Source organism: Chrysemys picta, chromosome 15 (assembly GCF_011386835.1).
Source record: "Chrysemys picta bellii isolate R12L10 chromosome 15, ASM1138683v2, whole genome shotgun sequence".
Classification (NCBI taxonomy): Eukaryota; Metazoa; Chordata; order Testudines; family Emydidae; genus Chrysemys; species Chrysemys picta.
Window position 1 is genome coordinate 27326285 of NC_088805.1, and position 19739 is coordinate 27346023.

At 41.3% G+C, this 19739-nt stretch overlaps 1 protein-coding gene across 8 annotated transcripts in view; it reads right to left on the bottom strand.

The window, feature by feature from the left end:
• Positions 1 to 2625: 2625 nt before the first annotated feature.
• The window catches only part of KDM2B (lysine demethylase 2B), a 159804-nt gene continuing 142690 nt past the window's right edge, over positions 2626 to 19739 (bottom strand). For 6 of the 8 annotated variants that reach the window (XM_065568092.1, XM_065568099.1, XM_065568096.1 and 3 more), the window contains 8 exons: positions 13208 to 13295; positions 12299 to 12567; positions 11015 to 11053; positions 8410 to 9083; positions 6574 to 6737; positions 5852 to 6013; positions 4476 to 4694; positions 2626 to 3877 (listed from right to left, as the gene is read on the bottom strand). In XM_065568092.1, the coding sequence (XP_065424164.1) occupies positions 3696 to 3877; positions 4476 to 4694; positions 5852 to 6013; positions 6574 to 6737; positions 8410 to 9083; positions 11015 to 11053; positions 12299 to 12567; positions 13208 to 13295 (1797 nt within the window). In that variant the 3' untranslated portion in view covers positions 2626 to 3695. Of the gene's footprint in view, positions 3878 to 4475; positions 4695 to 4872; positions 6014 to 6573; positions 6738 to 8409; positions 9084 to 11014; positions 11054 to 12298; positions 12568 to 13207; positions 13296 to 19739 lie in introns of all 8 variants that reach the window. The other 2 variants (XR_010592809.1, XM_065568094.1) reach the window with 2 other exon arrangements.

Genomic DNA, 19739 nt, shown 5'->3' on the forward strand with positions numbered 1-19739 from the left:
CTCTGGTTCTAGTGAGGTTCTACAGGGATCTGTTTTTGGCCCTATGCTATTTGATAAAAATGTTAATCACCTTAAACAAAAAAAATCTGCAAATGACAAGTTGGAAGTGGTAAATAATGAAAGTACAGATCACAGAGCAATCTCAATTACTTAGTAAGATGGGTACACTTACATGTTTTAATATGGCTAAATCTACATATATATCTCCAAAGAATGTATGCTATACTTACAGCCTGGGAAACAGTGACTCTGAAAAAGATTTGGGGGGATAATCAGCTGAACATGAGATTCCGGTCTGACACCCCCACAGCACAACAGAGGAATCTCAAGAGTAGAAAAGTTATTTTATCTCTAGTTAGCATTAGGGCAACTGCTGTTGGAATATTGTGTCCAGGTCTGGTATCCACCATTCAAGAAGAATTTGGAAAATTGAAGATGGTTCAGAGAAGAGCCACAAAAATGATTGAACTATTAGAAAACATGCCTTTATGGTGAAACTCAGCAGTAGTTTAAAGAGAAGGTTAAAGGATGACTGCCTGGGTTACAGTAGTTGCAGTTGAACAGAAAAATCCTTTATCAATTCCAGGCTTAATCCCCATGGAACTGGAGGCTGATAAGCCTCTTTTAGACTCACTCAGTATGGTCTGCCTGACAGCTGGAAAGATGTGAATTAGAAAATTGATAAACCTATATTTTAAGACAAAGTATCTGTCCTCTAGAAGCTGTAAGTTCCCACAATGTGGACAAGGAGCTGCCCGTGAATGAAAAATCTAGCTCTACCTCTCCTATAAATTAAGAGTAGAAAGTGAAACTTAAGCAAGAACTATAAACACGCTAGCTGTAGTAGCATGTACCCTGGGGGGCCAAAAAATAGAGAGCCCAACAGACTGTAGTAAAACAACTACTAATGCACCATTTTATCAGCTACACAAAACGATTTTCCCCATAACTCAGGCAAGTCCAAAGTTTTCTAGAGAGGCAGGTCCCAATTGGTGCCCCATTCTACAACTCCCCTCTTCCCCCAAGGTGACTGCTTCTTCTTCTGCCACCTGCCAGTGTCAGTCACTTGCCTCCGTTTCATTTTTATATTTTTCCTGTCTGTAGTGCCTGTGTAGTAGTAGCTAAAACAGAGAGGAGCATAGTAACTTCTTTTTCAAATTGATTATCCCCTACATATAAATACCTAGATCTCAGAGTGCTTATCAGTGGATCTTAAAGCATTTTACAAAAGAAATACTATTATGCTGACTTTACAGATGGTGAAACTGAGTGAGCTTGCCTGATGTCAATTTTTTATGCAGGGCATCTTAACAGTTGTTTGAAAACAAAACACTTCTCTAAAGCTCATCATTAATCCAGCAACTAATGTAGCAGTTACAAAATCCATGCTGCTTGGCTACCTCCATCGTTTGGTCACTTGTTGCATTACACCAAGTTGTACTGTTTACTTACCTGAAGGTTCTTAGGGCTGAGATTATGCCTTGTACATGCTGTAATGGTCAAGCACACTGTTGGTTTTCAAAATGTTCATATCACAGGAAAGATATTCCATTAAAGCTGAATTTTGAAGTAGCAGAATTAATCATTCTTCAGAATCAAATCATTTCAAATACAAGCAATTAAGAATGGCAGTAGGGGGTTCCACATCAAGATTATTCACTTTATAGGTAAAGATGTTTTTTCTAACTACCAACACTGCAAACATAACAGGAGAGAGTGTCATGCTGGGTTGAGAATGCAAGCCTAGATGGACCACATCTCACAAGTCCAACAGTGAAGGTGCTTCAATCTGTTGACATTTTCCAGGTCTTACCCATCCTACCATTTTCATTTTTGACTGCCAGTGCACACGGTTTCATTGAACTGCCCACAGGAGTACATCCATGTACAGGTAGTTGTGTACTTATCCTTCCAACATTCATTACCTTTCACTTGTCAAAGAATTTCATCTAGTGAGACGTTGGGTCCTTCCAAAATTGCTCATGAGCTTTCGTCTTGTCTCATCTAAATAAGTGTTACCTGGAATTTATGCCATTTTACTGTTTACTATTTTCTCAGGTGATATCTGTATTAAACACCACAAAGCTCTAAGGTTCTGGACCAGAACTTGTCAGACTTTTTGGAAATAAAATCATCAACTCTCTCTCCTTTATCAGCATGCTTAAAGAATTCTGATATCTGAGAGATAAAGTCATGTATGTATCATAACTAGTGAAAGATGCTTCAGGCCAGAGTAGGTCACTTTACACTTGCAACCCTAGAGTGTTCCGTGTTCACTGTGCCATTTTCTGCTTAATGGTTTTGCTTAAGCATAACTGAAACCTCACGACTGATCATACACAAAAAGAAATAAAATCCAGCTCACCTCAGTCTTAGATGGTGGCTTTGCAGGGCTAAGAGCAAAACACAGTAAACAACCTGGTTTTGTTCCTAAAGGCAGAAAGTCATGACTGAGTACACACAGGGAACAGAGCTATTAAGTAAGAAAGTGGTATGCAGTTTTGTTTTGTTTTTAATAAAGTTACTCTTCAGATGAGAACTGCACTGTAAATACTTTTGACTCTGCATCAAACAGAACAATTTTTATCAATTCAAATTTGAATAGAAACCCTCTTAGGCTTTATCTGTTTTTGTACAATTGTTTATACAAATTCAACAAAGGTAAAACTGCATCAGGAAATTCTACGAAAACAACACCTTACAACAATGGCACTTATCAATGCAGAATTTTACAATCAGGAAATAACCATGTTATAAACCTTAAATGAGAACTCAACTCACACTTCAAAGAAAGGGGAAAAAAAGACTATGCTTGACCATTTATTCTACTGTTTGACTCACTGTATAAATTAATTTCATATTGAGTACAAGAGCTCATGCTACAGAGTGAAACCCTCCTATGTGCAAAAGCTGAAATTGGAATTTTTAAAATTTTGAGAAAAAGGTGATTTCTATACAGATAAAACTTGGCATAGTGTCTTACTTCAACTATCATTTACACCTTATTTCCACAACATGCTTATGTCACTTCTGAAGTATACAAAGCAGGATATAAACTTCCATTAAAACATGCTTTAAATTGAAAGTATTAACCTACTTTTCCTGACCTGGGCACGTTTGCAGATGGATATTGTGTCTACGAAGTATAGGTTAAGTTCTCGCCTACTGTAAAGATAAAAATTGGCAATCCAAAACCAAAACACTGGTAATGCATTCAAAACATTGCATAAATAACTTTTAAACAATTTTGTACAAAAATATTTCTGCATAATGTAAGATGTAACAAAACAAAACGTGTTAAGAAGGCAGAAATGCAGTGTGTGGTCCACTTTAATGACACCAACTTTTTTTTGTTTTAAGAAATGAAGAGCAGAAATTAAATTTACACTACCCAAGCACATGCGGTGGTACTTTAAACAACAGATCAGTCTTCTTCCAGGTGTGAACATTTATCATCAATAACAGTCGCCTTATGAATTTGCATAAGAGTCAGTGCAGGACATCCCAGGTAGACTGAATTAAGTAGCACAGGTTGAAATTCTTAATATGGGTAGTTTTAATGATGTTCTCTCCTTGACAGGACTGTAAAATCCAATCTTTGATATTTTCTGGTTTCCCAATTGAAAATAAAATCCCTACATGTTCTTAGTCCCTTCCCCACCCCTTGCCCCAATATTTACACACTTGTCCTTTAACTAACTCAGTTTTTGAAGAAGTTTCTCTTCCATCTGACCAAACTGAACACTCACGGACATCTCTGCTATGAACTGCTCACAGCCTTCCTTTGTCACTTGCTTGCAGTACCTCAAGTCAATCTGACAGATGTTTCCACAACGTTTAAAGTAGGACAGGCACTGGTCAGTAACCTTATTGCAATCTGTTAGGAAAACAAAAAAGGGGAGAGAAATTAATCAGTTTGTCTTAATTTGTCAATATCAGGACAATTTATACAGACTGTGACATGCCCCCATTTGCTCTTGTATTGTTGCACTGGTCAATAAAATCAATGGGTTAAAGCCACCAGCTTGATGACAATTCTCTGATCTTTGCAGTCAGTTGTGTAACATATTGGATAAAAATGCAAAACAAGCCAGTTTCATGAGTGGTGGCAGAGGGGGCTTAGTGTCACATGGGGAGGATGGATAAAGTAAAGTGTGGGGGGTTCTAGCCCGAAGACAAGGGAGAGAGCTTTCTTTTATGCTGGAGAATTCAAAGTGGACAACAGGAGAACTGCTGGTTGTGTTTTTCCCCAGGAAGGATCACATGAGCTGGCGGGGGGGAGAGGGGGGGAGAAGGGTCTATGGCTAATAGAGTGTATGAAGCTCTTTCAGGGGGAAGGAGGGAGATAGTTGAGTAAACTCTCTCTCTCCCCTGCAATTTGTACTCTTATATTTCATACAAATCCAGCATTTCTCATGCCACTAGAAGCTCTGGTACAATTAGGCAAAGCCTCATTCAGACCTCCCACCACCTACCTGATAAATTAATTTCAGTTAAGGAATCACGCGTGGTGGTTCCTACTGCAGTCAGCAGGTTAATAGACTGATCTGACACATGGTTACAGTAACTAAGATTGAGTTTGGAAAGCAGAGGCATGTGCCTAATGATCAATCGTAAAGAAGCATCTGTAATATCCAGACCAGCCAAACGCAGCTCAACTATGTTCCGTAGTTTACTTCGGTTGTCAATTTGACCTGTAAGACAAAAGGTTTTGTTTGTTTGTTTGTTTTTTTAAACTACACTCCAGTTTTGCAATCAGCAGCAGATTAAAAACCAACCCCATACAAAATGCACTGTAACTTATGGTGCCAATGCCCCCAGTTTATTTAAATGGACAGTTAAACATACACAGAAGTGATTTAAGTTACCTACTGTTTCAAGGAGCCCTCAAGGTGACCATCAGTGAGAGTACATTTTCCTCCTCTGTTTTTTCACTTTTAGCTTGTACATTTGACAGCACTTTACCTAAAGTCCTTTTCACTGTTTCCCCTGGCAGTCAATCACTTTCCCCTTTTTGCATGGGTTCCACACAGCAATGGGAACAAAAGAACAGAAACTGAGGTCTGACAAACCCAAGCCCAACTCAACAGAGAGTCAAAATGGAAGACTGGGACTTATTTCAGCTCCAGTAGTGCAGTCTGTGAGATGTGAAATGCATTTTGGCTCAATATTTTTGATGACAGCTTTGTTAATGATTTTGATAGAGCTATTTTTAACCATCAGCATGCAAGAGTCCAGAATAATTTCCTGTTTGCACAGGCATATGGACAAATCCAAACCCTGATGGGGGAAAAGTGTGGTCCCAGTAACATAATTAAGGGTCCAAAGACTTGAATGGAATTATTCATAGGAACAAGCACTATGTATTTGCAGGTTCAGATCCAGCATGTTTGGTAGATCACACAATATTGCTCTGAGCTGATATGAGGCCTTGATAAGGCCAAAAAAGCTACTGCTCCTCTGAATTGAAAGACAAGATTTCCACACTTTTCAAGTATACATGTTTGCAGCCTGAATGGAGGAAAGTCATTTGCTGGGAAAGCTGGCACAGCAGATGAAGTGAGTGGCCAGAGGCCATAGCCTGTTGCCTAGGAATTTACCACAGGATGTCCAGAAGGACTGTAGCAGTACTGGCCCACACATCTCATATATATCAGCATTCTACAGAATAGGGCCCAGATGGTCAGCTAATGTAAATTGTAGTAGCACCACTGACTTCAAGGAGCTTTGCTGATTTATTATAGCTGAGGATCTGGCCCCAAGAAGTGCAGTGTCCCACAAACCAGCTACTACCTATTGGCACATGAAAGATACTTGCCAAGCTACATTAATTAATAAATCAATCAGCTACCTGGCCTGTTATCTGTTGGTGGTGACAAGAGGTCTCTCATTTGTGCATCTTTTAATCCTTCCACCCACTGAACATCCAGGGTTCGGAGTAAAGGACAACTGGAACTACAAAGTGCTGAGACGGCTATCCATGAACATCCTGATAACAGCAGGTCTCGTAGACCTGGAGATATAAACAAAGGAAATGCCATAGTTGATCCTAGTGTAGAGTCCAATTTAGGTTAATTTTAAGGATAAATGTAGCACTGATGACAGATCCTAACACTCCCAAGAGTCTGCAATCTTCTGACCACAGAACAGAGCTAACACAGGCAGCGACAGGGCAAGAGTTCCCACAATGCCCTGTCACTGTACTGCACCCCTGATCTGGAATATCCACCACTATGTGTGACTATCTCCCTGAAGACAGAGTTCTCCATCACCCATTTGATCCTAAACTTCTCTTAAGAGGCTGGTTAACAAGGGTGCTTATAATAATGATTTGGACATTTTTCCATTAGGACCTATCCCACTCATTTCATATAGGACTCAGCAATCATCACATAATTTCCAGTCATACTGTTGCTATAAGATTCTGTGTCCTAATACTTCTCTCTGAGGCCACTTAGATCCCTTTTGTATCATTTTAAATTTTGTTTCATTACACATTTCACAGAGATGTCTCCCTAGAGACCTCCTTTATATCTAAATTGGGATCAATACACCAGTCATAATGTCACTTACCTGGGAGTCTGTTGATGAGCCAGCTCAGCTGTTTTTTAGATATGTTTGTCCAGCTAAGATCAAGGGTTACAGGTTGTCTCCTGATAATGCCACTGAGCATAAGTGGAGTGATGGATTTACAATGGTTTAGATCTATTTTGGTCCACAATCTTTTATCACAGCACCTACAATAACAAGACAATTGTTAATTTGGGATTTGCTTTGAATTTTGTAATGCCTTAAGAGTGAAAAATAGCTGAGAAACCAATGTAATGGCAGCAGCGGAGAGATCTGTTTGAAGAGGCTAGGGAGAGTCATGCATGCATTCAAGCAGAGACTATTACACAAGTTGAAAGCTGCTTCAAGTGTTTTCATCAAAGCCAAAATGTAAGGATTTCTTCCCAATAGATGAAACCTTGTTATGGGAGGGATTTTCAAAGGTACAGTCCCATTGACTTTCAGTGGGGCCTGTGCTCTTAAGTCACTGATGAGCTTTTGAAAATCCCATCATATAGTCTCAACGAACCAGAATAATTTCTTATTTTTCTTAGCCTTTGGATTTGAAGGTCAGTTTTGACCAACGAGGTGCTTACTGACTGTTCTGATTTCTCCAGTTTTCCTTTTAGTTAAACTGGTGAGTCTCATAAGATTGAAATCTCCATCTCTTCCTCTGCATCTCTATTTCAATCCTACACACACAGCTTCTGTGTCTCTGTCCCTTCCATGTTGCTACAGTTTGCTATGGGCAACAGAGCCATGCAAAAATCCTAACGAACTTGCAAGATTTACCTAGCATTCGGAAACATTGTACTTAGCTGGAGAAAATCTGTTTACAAGCATCTTGTAAAATCACCAAGGAATCCACAGCGGAAGCAATTCCATGGACCTTATTCTCCACAGAGTTATCAGCTTGTCAATTATCCTATTCATTACTGGGGAGTGCCATGAAAGAGTCTGTTATCTGCCTGTCTGGGTAAATATTAGAGTTTTGATACATCTGAGCAGCCAGCCAAGAGGATGCTTTATTGGAAGTTCAGCCAAGTGTATAAACATGGCTTTGAGATTCATAATATACATTACAGCTTATTGTTGGGTTATGGTCATTGACCTATTGAGTCAATTTATATAAGAGCCCCAGAGAGAGACACAATAAATGGCAATATAATAATTAGCGTGGAAAATATACTCCAAGATTCTCTACCAATGAAACTGCTGTTAAAAAGCAGAGAGTTGGGAATACAATAAACAAGTTCTTTCCACCATGTGCCCTATATATGCAAAAATAATCTTAGAACAGCTTGAAGCACCTCTGAAATCAGTGAACAGGGGGCAATGGGATATCTTGTCTGAATCTCAGGAGACGTTTAATAACTGGATAGAGGAAAGACTCAAGTTAATGGCAGGCAGGCATCTAATGATGTCCAGATTCAGGAATTTCTACTTCCTATACTAGTACACTGCTCTATCTGCTGTTGTCTAACTAGAGGATTTTGGAATACAATTGGCATGAGAGAGACATATAACCACATAACATACCAGCCTTGTAGGTGATCTAGAGTTCTCAAAAAAGCAGGCCAGCTCCTGCACATACATACCTCACCTAGAAATATTTAAACTATTTTTGATTGAACTGCATTGAGAGAGAGATATCTGCGGTGGTTTTGTTAAAGGCCAGCATTTGTGGTCATACCCACACTCCATGGGAACTGAGGAGAGCATCGTCTTCCCCTAAGACTTCACACATGCTTAAATCCCCTTCAGGAAGAAGAGAAATTAGTAAATGCTGATTATTCTATACCTCCAGGAATCACATCATGAAGTAAGATACAACCAGTATCATCCCCCTCAGCTCCTTACCATCTGTTCCAGGTCTTACAAACTCTCATACAGATGCACAAGTCGCTATGACTGAGGTAGCTAAAGACAGCCATCCAGACTTCCCTTTGCATCACATGGGCTGCCCCGTCATCTAGGGGGAGTGAGTCCGGAGGAGGGCTGATGGGGGGTGGCCTGATTACATGGCGTTCCATCTGAATGCATTTGGGAGGAGAGAGCGAAGGTGGTGGCCGGGTAATCACCCTAGGTGTGCTTCGCAGGCTTGGCACAAGTTGGTGCCTCAGCTCCCTAGGAGTCCCATTTAACCCTTTGCTGAACCTGTGGAGTCTCTCGCTATTGCTCAGAGCACGTTTGGGCTCCTCATTCTCGCTCTCTGGCTCAGATTTGATGGGTTGGTGGTTCTCATTGGCAAGGCTGTTCTCGGTTTTTTGGATCTCCTGATTGAGCTCCTTGCTGAGCTCTTTGCTCAGTTCCTTATTTGGAAGCCGCCTTTTCCGCCTCATCTTTATCTTCTTCTTGTCCCTGGGCTCAGCACTTTCGGTGCTGGGGCCCGCAGTGGGAGAGCTTGACCGTGACTGGTCACTCTCCTTGGACTTTGGAGGTGCTTCTGGCAGATCCTCCTCGGGTTCCTGTTTAAAACGCCGCAGGGGTTTGGCCATGGCAGGTCGGTCATCTGTAGCCTTCCATGATCGCCTCTGAAAAGGAAGACTTTGAGGCTTAGTAGAGCTGATAGTTAATGAGTTAGTGCCACAGGGCCTGCAAACAGCACCTTGTGCAAGAGGACATGCTTCCCAGCAGCCTGCATAGAGGGCAACAGAATAAAGGACCACATCCAAACTTTCTCCTGACTACAGTGCAACGTTAATAACTGGTGGCACCATGCCTAAGATGGTATTTTAAAGTGGCATTGTATATTAAAAACCGTAACTTCAGGAGCAACCCTGAGGACTCCAGGGGACTGTTTTATATTTAACATGGATATTCCTGAAACATCAGGACAATCTAATTTTTAAGGATCTGCTGGCAGCACAGCAAGTGAGCACCAGTTAAACAATTAATGTATGCACCAAGTAACAACACATTGTAAACAAATGCTCTTTTCCCAAGGAGATCTCTGTTGGGTAGGAGAAAACTGGCTCAGGACACTGTCATTCAGAAAGTAAATTTCCCATTTTAAAAGATGGCCACTGTATTTCCTGATATGCAGTCAAGACCAGTGGTTTTACTCACCCAAGCAGCAATGCGGGCTAAGAGCACTGGGTTCATTTGATTTAGCAAGTTTTGGAACATTCTATATTGTAATTACTAAACCATATTCTTGGCATACTGCTCTTCTGCCACTTACTGCTGGATCCTTGAGTGGTAGCTACCCTTTACGTCCCAAGGAGTGCACTGCATTGTCTCAGTCTCTCTCCAGCATAGTATGTATATATACAAATGGGTGATCCAACTGACAGCCTTGATACACTGCTAGTCTGATGAGACCTGAAGTTCACAGAAACTTTGATTGAAAGTGGGGCTGTGGAGGGGTTAGCTGGCGCCTTCCTCCCTGCTCCAGTCACTTTTCGTAAGCAGGAATCACACATCACTTGTCTACTTTAATCAAATCCCACACTGAAGTATGTTGGACACAGTTGCAAAAGATGTGCAATACCATGCCAAAAAAGGGGAAGATTTCAGGTCTAATCTGATCACTACAAGCAAGAGAGAAGTTGACAGTTGTTAAAACTAAAATGAAACAACACTGTAGTAAACGGGGATGAGGTTGGCAAAAGGAGGCGTGACATTATCAACACACTGATTATTATGCCAGAATTTCTATGCTGCTGCAATAAACTATATGGATCTAATAAAAGGACATGCTCCTAGCTTTTAAATGGGGATGTATCATTAATGCACAGCCTTCACAAGCTTTAACCAAAGTTACAGGGGACTGAACTAAGGTATTTAAGATTACAGAGGGATTAGCGAAAGATGATCAATCCCTCCTTTTTTACATTGATTACAGGAGAAAGAGAAGTTACTGAAAGTTAGTGACAGGTAATTTAGATTAATTAAATGGAAACTTCTTCAGTCACCTTATGGCATTCTCCATCCTAGGATATCAGAATCAGAAACTAGGAGCTGGATAATTTAATGACCTACAATAACATTTCTAATCATATGCTAGTGTATAAAAGGTAAACAGATCATCCTTCGAGCCATCAGTGGATCACTATCAAGGTCGGGATAGATTTTACCTCTTGCACCATTACACAAATAGCCAGGTGGTGTTATTGGGTCTGGCAAGATTGGTGCATGTAGGGAGAGCAGAACATCAGTACAGAGAAGAGAATTTTACTCACTGGTCTTTGAAAATGACATAGCCTATGTTTTGACAGCATTTTAGTAGAGGATTGTAGAATAGGAAATATTTTTAAAAAACGGAGATCATCTAAACTCAGGTGGAAACCTCTATGTGCATTCAGAAAGAGGGTGTTTCCTGATTTTGAGATGCAAATATGCAGTAAAAATGGCAGCAAAGACACAGCAATGGGATTGCTAAAGAAACTGAACCACCACACAGCTCAGAGAACACAAGAGGGAAAAAAGTGGAAGCACACAAATTAAAGAGGTGTCAAAGTACCTTTTTCCTGAAGAGTTTCTCTTCTTTACCAAGTTTTAGCTGTTTCAGGAAAGAAAAGAAAACAAATGTTTTATTTTTGTGTAGGTATCCAGTAAAAATTCCTACTATACCAATTTTCTTCAATTAATAGCTGGTCTGGTGACTGGTTACAGCAAAGCATAATGAAGTGGACAGGTTAACCCGCTATATAATAATCAAGCTACACTTTGTTTCTTGCCTTTCTGAATATTAATGGTTTGTTGTTTTCAATAGCTGAAGTCCATTAATGAACATTTAACATCCCCCCATAATCTCCTCCCCAGTGCACTGTGGTGTCACTCTATGGAACCATCAAAGTGTCCCACATTCTGGAGGCGTGTAGGAAATGCGTACCAGCATCCTTTAAGTCAAATAGTTTTTAGTGGCCATGAAGGCAAGCAGATAACAGCACTGGCTAGAGACCAAACACATGTGGACTGGCATCGTGCATGCAGCCTCCCTACTCTGCCTCTGCAACTTCAATCCTTACCTGTATCACCGATTTCAAATCTTGGGCTGTTTACCATCGTGAATGTATGTGTCAAAACTAGCACAAAAACTCCCATTAAACACAACTGAAATCACCACACATTTACTCATGACCAAAGTCCCCCTTTTCACTTCCATAGACAAGCTACTCTGCAATCCCTAGATGTTAAATAAAACTAATGCATTTGAATGCTTTCTGGCCCAAATAAACTGTGCAAGTCAGATTTTAAAAAGTTGCCTAAATTGCAGCTGAAAGCAATGGATAGATTCCTCCTTCTCTCTGTAAGTTGGGGAGAATATTATCTCAGAGATGCTGTAAGGATCAGTTACTTAGTGAAGTATTACTACTGCTGTATGTAGTTAGGGCTAGAGAAAGCTATCAAGTGCCACCCAGTGGCTAGAGATGAAAAGGGTTGATTGAAGCTACTTTTGACCACCCCACCTCCCCATTAAAAAAAAAAACCTACAGTGGGGCTCTCCTCGTTCAGAGTTGCTTTTTTTAAGTAAATAGCCAGTTCTTTGCCCAGTGTTTTCTGTCCCTTAATAAAAAGGTAAAGTAAAGTTCAGGTGGATAAACTTTACTGTTCTGCTTGATGGATACTTTTCAAAGAGAAATGTAAAGTGCTATGCAATTTCATTTGTAACTATCACTTGCTGGAATTCAAGAGACTCAAAGGAAAGCTTAAAGCAGAAGTGCAAGAGACATCAGCCCCTGACCTACAACAAGTGCCTGTGTACGCGCATGCATTAAGGAAATGTGGTTCTATCCTCTCATACCCGTTTTCTCATAGCAGGTTCTTGGGGTTTCTCAAATTTTCTTTTCCTTCGCATATGCGCATCATCTGACTTTCTCCTCAAAATAGAATCAACAGGGTTTTTTTTGGAATGTTCATCAGATTTCCGCCTGGGGGTTTCTTCACATTCCCCTTTCCGTTTTGCTACATCTGTTACTTCCTTATTATCTCTGTTCATCTTCTGTTCCTTAAGCAGTGAGCCTGGGAGATTCGACGCATATTTGAATCCTGGTCCACGCTTTTGCTTGTACGCCAAAGAGAGAGAAAACACAAACAAACTTTATATCTTATGTCTTTTTTTGCTGTTTACAATGCATTTCACCTGAAGCTTGTCTGGTTACAAGCAGTTGATTAAACCACTAAATAGCTATTCACAAGCAGTCAGTGTGGTAAAGGATTTTAACCTTCAAGGCGTTTTTCCTATTTGTAACATACCTTCTACCTCCATCTCAGATAATAAAGAATCTAATATTTCACTAGTTGTAAGGGACACTTCAGATTTTGTTGAATACAGCTTTACAAAATCTAAAAACCAAACAGCTTTTAGTTTGGATTTAAATATCCCTCCTCTGCAGGATTTTCTACAATGTTTTGGTTACACTCTGTCAGTGCATAGAATCTGAAAGTGAAAATGACTGCAAACAAGAGGGGTGCTGACTAATTTCTTTTCTTTGTCTCAGCTGAATGACGTATAATAAAGAAAAGCAGAGAAGATTTTTAAATAGTCTCAAGTTATTTGACAATGTGTCTCTTTGTTTACTACGTGGATTTTTAGACTAATAATGCTTTTGTTCCATAGCCAAAACAAGACAGCAAAAATAGATCTGGATGTTAGAGAGAATACACCAGATTTAGTGTCTCATGCTTATGTCATATATTCCAGTGAAACTCACTTTCCCAGTTTTCCCTGCATGGTTGCACTTTGGACATTCCCAGCAGTTCGGCAGTTCATCGTTAACCACACCATCCGATTCCTTCACCTAGAGGGAAAGAGGCATAACCCATTAATAGTGTTAAGTGGCAGTGCAAGTCCACATACAGATTATCGTCATCTAAAAGTGGTCATTACAATAGCAGGGGGACAGACTTTTTGCACTGCTACCCTGTTTCTCAGATCAGCTGTTTCTCTTCCAATGGCTCTAGACTAGATGCACTAAAGGAACAGCACTACCTTGTTTGCACTATGACACGCATACTCCCAACCCTGTAAGATTACTCACCAAACACCACCAACAAAATCAAACACAGACTGGCCAGTTTGGTATTTGAGATGGATTTTAAGTCTTGGCTTTTTGGCTAAGATCAGGAGTAGTCCCTGTTTAATAGTTGACACATTCTCTATTAAGATACCATATCCTGTACTTGTAGTGAAATGGGCTGTTCAATCGCCTAATCTAAGACTGTCCCCTCCTTCATCTCCAATTTACAACACACTCTTTCACTCATTTCCCTCCAGTGGCCTGGCAAGAAGATCAGCCTTTTAATAATAAAATAAATAAATATCACCCAGCTTTTATACAGCGCTTTTCATTAATAGATCCCAAAGCACTTCACAAAGGAAGTCAATATCATTATCCTCATTTTACAGATAAAAAAAGGTCTCCTTCTCATCCCCATTAACACGGAAAAGTGTTTTTAAAAGTGAGGATTTTTGTAATGTACTTAAAAGTGCTCCTTAAAATGTTAATCAAGGACCCATGCAGGAAAATAACCCCATGCCAGGCTGCAGCCCAAATGCCAACAAAATGGAACTTGCCAGGTCAGTTCCAGGGGACAGGCTGAAACTTTCATTCAAAGATACAGTGTGCCCAGCAATTTTATTTTATAGCCCCCTTGCCTTCAAAGTTATCCATTCCTTCAGCATCAATTCAATAGGTAGTATACGGAGAAGAAAAGCTCATTCTATCCAGTTTATTAGTATTGTGTTTGGTTTTTTAAAAGACAGTCTCCAAAACTGCATTAAGGGCTATATGTTATAATTAGCAACATGGTCGTGCCCCAAAGAGCTAATAAGAAATTTTCATAAGCCCTTAATTCATTTTTGAAAGTGGGACTTAGGTGCTTTTGAAAATTGCACCTTTTGTCTTATTTTAGATATGGCACAGTGGAATTAAACAGTAGGATCGGGATGGGGTGAGGAACGACAAGGGTTATGGTAGTAAGAGTACATGGCTACTCATTTATGGCATGTTCATACCTTGAGTCAATTACAAACTTTAAAAAAAAAAAAAAACCTGTTAAAAATTAGATTCACTTCTTGGCATTGTGGAAGAAATGCATCAGAAAATTTATATTTATATGGAAAGCAAAGTAGCTTGTAAAGTGGACATTGAATACATAGTGGCAGGTTGGAAGTAAGGCCAATAAGACATCAAGGCTAGAATTACCAGTAGGGTAAAGGACATGAGGGGACTAAGTCTGAAATAGAGGCCAGGGCAGTACTATGAAGGGCCTGGGGGACTCATGCAGGTTTTGTTAAAGAAAAGCTTCAAAAAAATTTGGTTTTAATTCCGTGAAACAGCTCATTTGTATTTGAATATTCTCCTGAAGTAATAAGAGGGCTACAGTCTGCAGCCTCTGAACCAGACAGTGACTGCTCTAGTTTTACTATCCAGTGAGAGTGATAAGTCAGTTGTTTTGTTTTTGAAGAGCCCTTTCAGTTTTAATAATCTCGAGCATTGTAAGCAAACAGGGGAGGAATTTTAAATGTTTATCTTGACTGTATCACTTAAACCTCCCTTCCCCCTTCACAGGTGTGGGACTGTGCCACAATGAGTTATGTAGATCCTCCATCTTTAGGAAATAGCCCCTGGGGCAGTCCCAAGTCAGAAACAAGTTACTTCTTGTGCTGAATAGATCAAATTCTACCTAAAGGGGAGACAAAGACCATTAGGCCCCTTTGTGTGAAGTTTAAAGCACTGAACAGATGTGGGTAATTGTAGACAAACTAATGAGACACACAAAAACCTGCCACTGAATCTGTCACAAACCAAGCAGCAGGTGGATGTCTAAACCACAGCTTGTAGCTCTTTCAGCACTGAATATCCAGCAGGAGGACAGCAATTCTAGGGATCTAAATGTGGGACTATACAACTATGCAGTTGTTCTATTAAAGGTTGTGGGAATCACAGTGTTTATTTGACAACATTAGGCAAAAGCCATGTGCCATGGCAGTGCTGGAATAAGAAGGGGGTGACACAAGTGAGGAATGAAGTGTACTGGCACAGCAGTGTTTGTGTAGAGAAGGTCAGACTCCACGCATGCTTCTCTACCAATGCACCTAATGCTATTCATCCTCTTGCACTCATTAGCACTAAATTCATTCACAAGGTTTGGAAAATATAAGCCCCTCAAGAATATATTTTTATGACTAAGAGACTAAAAGGAAAGAGGGAACATTCTTTTACTGAGAAAAAACTAAATTTGGTTCCTTAGAAATCTGAAAACACAGTAAGTCACCTACATTAACAGTGAGATTTGGAACATGCTCGATCATTAACTGGATTAACCAGCATGGATTAAACTCTCTTTAGGAAACAGTAAAGGATATGTGATGAAAGGCTGCTATTTAGATTCCTTTTAAAATCCATACATTCACTGTGGGGAGGAACAAAGCAGAAATGGCTGTGTCTGTAGAGGACACACCTGGGTGATATTCGCACAGACAGACTCAGCTTGGATACTTCGCTGCTGAGATCAAATTTGCAGAAAAATGAGAGCATGGCAATAAATCCCTGAGCCCATAACATACTCCTTCATATATGGAATTGAGATCTGACTGTGGCAGTAGGGTGACCAGATGTCCTGATTTTATAGGGACAGTCCCGATTTTTGGGGCTTTTTCTTATATAGGCACCTATTACCTCCCACCCCTGCCCCGATTTTTCACACTTGCTGTCTGGTCGCCCTATGTGGCAGTCCAACTGGCTTGCCAATGCGATCAGTTGTGGGGACTCCCTCCCTTCTCTCAATGGGAGAAGCCTGAGATGGTTATAAAAGATCACACACTGAAAGTAGGTTTTAGATAGTGGAGAAACCCAACCCACCCTTATGCAACCAAGCTAGGAACTTTGAAAAGTGTGGGCTCTAGAACCTGGAACAGCCTGAAAGGGAGCAGAAATTACACTAGCACATGCTGAACCGTTCCCACCAGAAGAGCACTGCAGGAGCTGTGGAGTCACCTCTGCACTTAGAGTCCAAGGATGTTCACTCTCTAACTGATCCCAACCCTTCCTGTTCATTTATTCTCCCACAGGGAGTTCATTTTCCAGTCTATGGATTTTATTCAAAGATGGCACCCAAGAGCCAACATACACTGCTGCCTATTTACTGATACATTTTCAAGCATGATTGGGGGATGGGCGGAAAGGACCTTCTCTTATGGTGAAAGCAGGAGGTGCTGGCATGAGAGGTCATCCCCATAATAAAGGGGGCTTCACACTATCTAGGTATTTATATTGTGGGGGCAGCAGCTGCTCCAGTAGGCAGGGGACTCATACAGCACCCAGTTGGTTCCAAATTCTGCACTTAAGCCTACTTTAAGGATTAGAATAGAGTGCAAACAATAAGAGAGATGGAGTTTCTTCAGCCTCATGAAACATTGTGGAGCCCAACAGGAACAAAGAAGGAATGCAGAGAGAGGCTCCCATTGCATCATCTTCCCTCTGCCATTCTCCTTCAATGTTCACACTGCCTTGCCTTTCCAGAGGCTCCCAAATCCCTGGTGGGATGGTGTCCTTTTTGTCACTTCGGCAGCCACCCTGAGCAGATTACCTACAGAAAAGGCATTGGAGGATACCCCACTGCTACAGGTCACCAGGGATTCTGGGAGCTCCAGAGAAGCTGAGGAGATACACAAGGCTCCCAGCCCACACAACACTTTTGGAGGACAAGGTGCAAGGGCTCAGTTTGACACGGTGTTTCTGGCCAGGGATAGGGAAAGGAATCCTAGGGGGTGTTATCTGCCAGCTGTTTTTACTTGCTAAAAAAAAAAAAAACCTACACCTGTTTGCCCAGGGCAGAACTGCAAATATCTCAAACTTTTCCATTTTCATAGACACTGGAAGTGATTTTTCTATGTTACCAAACCAGCACTTGGCTGGTTAGTCTCTGGTCATGAATATGCAGGGCAGTAGTAGTACTTGCTTGAATTTCACAGGTCTGACCCACATCCTGCATAGCTAGCTTGCATGTCAGCAAGCCCCAAATTTGGTTTGGAGAAGTCAATGTTTCAACTGCTGCTAAACAGTGATTCTGTCCCGCAGGCCAAATCCTGAATAAAGTTACTCTGTGATGCTGCAGGGAAGGACAGAGGAAAATGTGGAGTAGTTTGGGCATGTGAGTTTGGTACACTGCAATTGTAAAGCGGTGATGCAAGTCAGGACTGACGTGCCCTGCAGGACAGACTACACAGCTCCTTCCCCTGCTAACCGCTAGCTCCAGCTAGTGCTATCAGTCACTCTTTCGCTAACATTTTCAGAAGTGCTGAGCAACTGCAGCCTGCCCTTCCCCACCCTCCTGACTACAACAGGAGCTGTGGGTGCTGAGCACCTCTGAAAATTGTGCCATTCCTCACCCAGAGATTAGGGAGCTGAGAGCTAGTACAGACAGCATTATCCAGAGCATGTGGTTCCTGCATTTTGGAACAAAAGTATTTTTCCATCACAGTGGGTTCCGCAGGCACCAATTGTGGCCTTCTGGGAGTAGGGGATGTTGGAATACATTTTACTGTGGAAATAGCAAAACCATTTTAACCATAAATTGGGATGACGATGAAGGAGAGAATGGTTGAGTGACTCAAGCTGGACAAATCGCTCCCAGGATCAGTTCTGGAACGGAGTGGCTCAGAAATCTCCCAGTCAAGTGGCTGCAAAAGCCCACAGAGAGGGTGGGATTTTCAGATGTGCTCAGCATTGACCTAACTCTGCTCCCGTTGAAGGGTATGGCCACTGACATCAATGGGAGCAGAGTTAGGCTAATGATGAGTACTTTTGAAGTCTAAAACATACCTGCTGTGTTCCCTAGAGATTACCGGGACACAGGCACTGCTGGGAAAGCTCAATGAGCTCAAAGCCAGCCTCTGCTGAACACAAGGTTTATGTCTGGACAAACACATGAACTGAGCTACCCATTTGTCCTTTCTGAGGAGTAGGGAGGTTGTTTGTAAGTGTGGGAATTGTGGTCTTAACTCATCTAAACCAGACTTTTTAATTTACAAATGTCAGAGCCTAGAAATACTTAGCTGAGATTTCATTGCCAGCTTTAACTCTGCTCTTGAATCACTGAACACTCCAGCCATACACCCTCCACTGTCCTAAAGAAGCCATCTCTCTCCTTCTCACGCACATACACTCTCGCATACTGCAAGACCACTCTCCAGTTAAAGGTGGGAGACCAACCTTCTCTGTACAGGCAAAGGACCACAACATCTCTCATACAGTCTCCTGATTTAATCCAAGTGGAAGATCCTGCCTCTACCGCAGTCATAGTGGGTATGTCTACACTGCAATAAAAGACCTGTGGCACAATCAAGGCTGGCCCAGGTCAGTTGGCTCAGAACCATGGGGCTTAAGCTATAAAATTGCAGTTTAGATATTTCGGCTCAGCCTGGAGCCTGGGCTCTGAGACCCCGCAAGGGGAGAGATCTCAGAGCCTAGGCTCCAGCCCAGGCCCAAACATCTACATTACGTTTTTTAGCCTTGCAGCCTGAGCCCCACGAGCCTGAGTCAGCTGACCCAGGCTCTGAGACTTGGTGCCATGAGGTTTTTTTAATCACAGTGTAGACATGCATAGTTTGCCCAGAGTCCCCATGCTCAACTCTAGGCCAGAGATCAACACTGCCCACATTTACCCGCAACATACAGAACAGACAATTAACCCTTCACCCTACTCACCCTCACAAGTTGGGCCTAAGACCACCCTATACCCAATAAGGGCCAGACGGGAACAGCATGCAGGCTGTACTATTTTACAACCAGACCATGTTATTGTAATCCATCTAAACAGACAAATTCAGTTTCTTTCCTATAGCAGCTGGGATGGTGGGTGGGAGGCACACATTTACTACCATTTGTAAAGGGAGGAAGAGCTAGATGTTGGGTCAACATTGGAATTTTCACGGAGTCTTTCCAGACTGACATTTAGGTTTATTTGAATCACAAAGTTCTAATCTCTTAACTTCCAACTTGTTTTGTTTAAACAACACCAAAGATCTAAGAAACTCTGCAGTTCACAGGTTCATCTCCTCACCTCAGAATTATTTACCTGGAAATATCTAAGGAGATGAACCTTTACTTATGTCAAATACTACGGAGGTTGAAGAAATCTGAAAGCTCTTTTGGAAAGCAGGGGTTTCCCTGCTTATTGGGGTTACTAGCTACTAAATGTCAAAGATCAGAGGGGTAGCCATGTTTGTCTGAATCTGT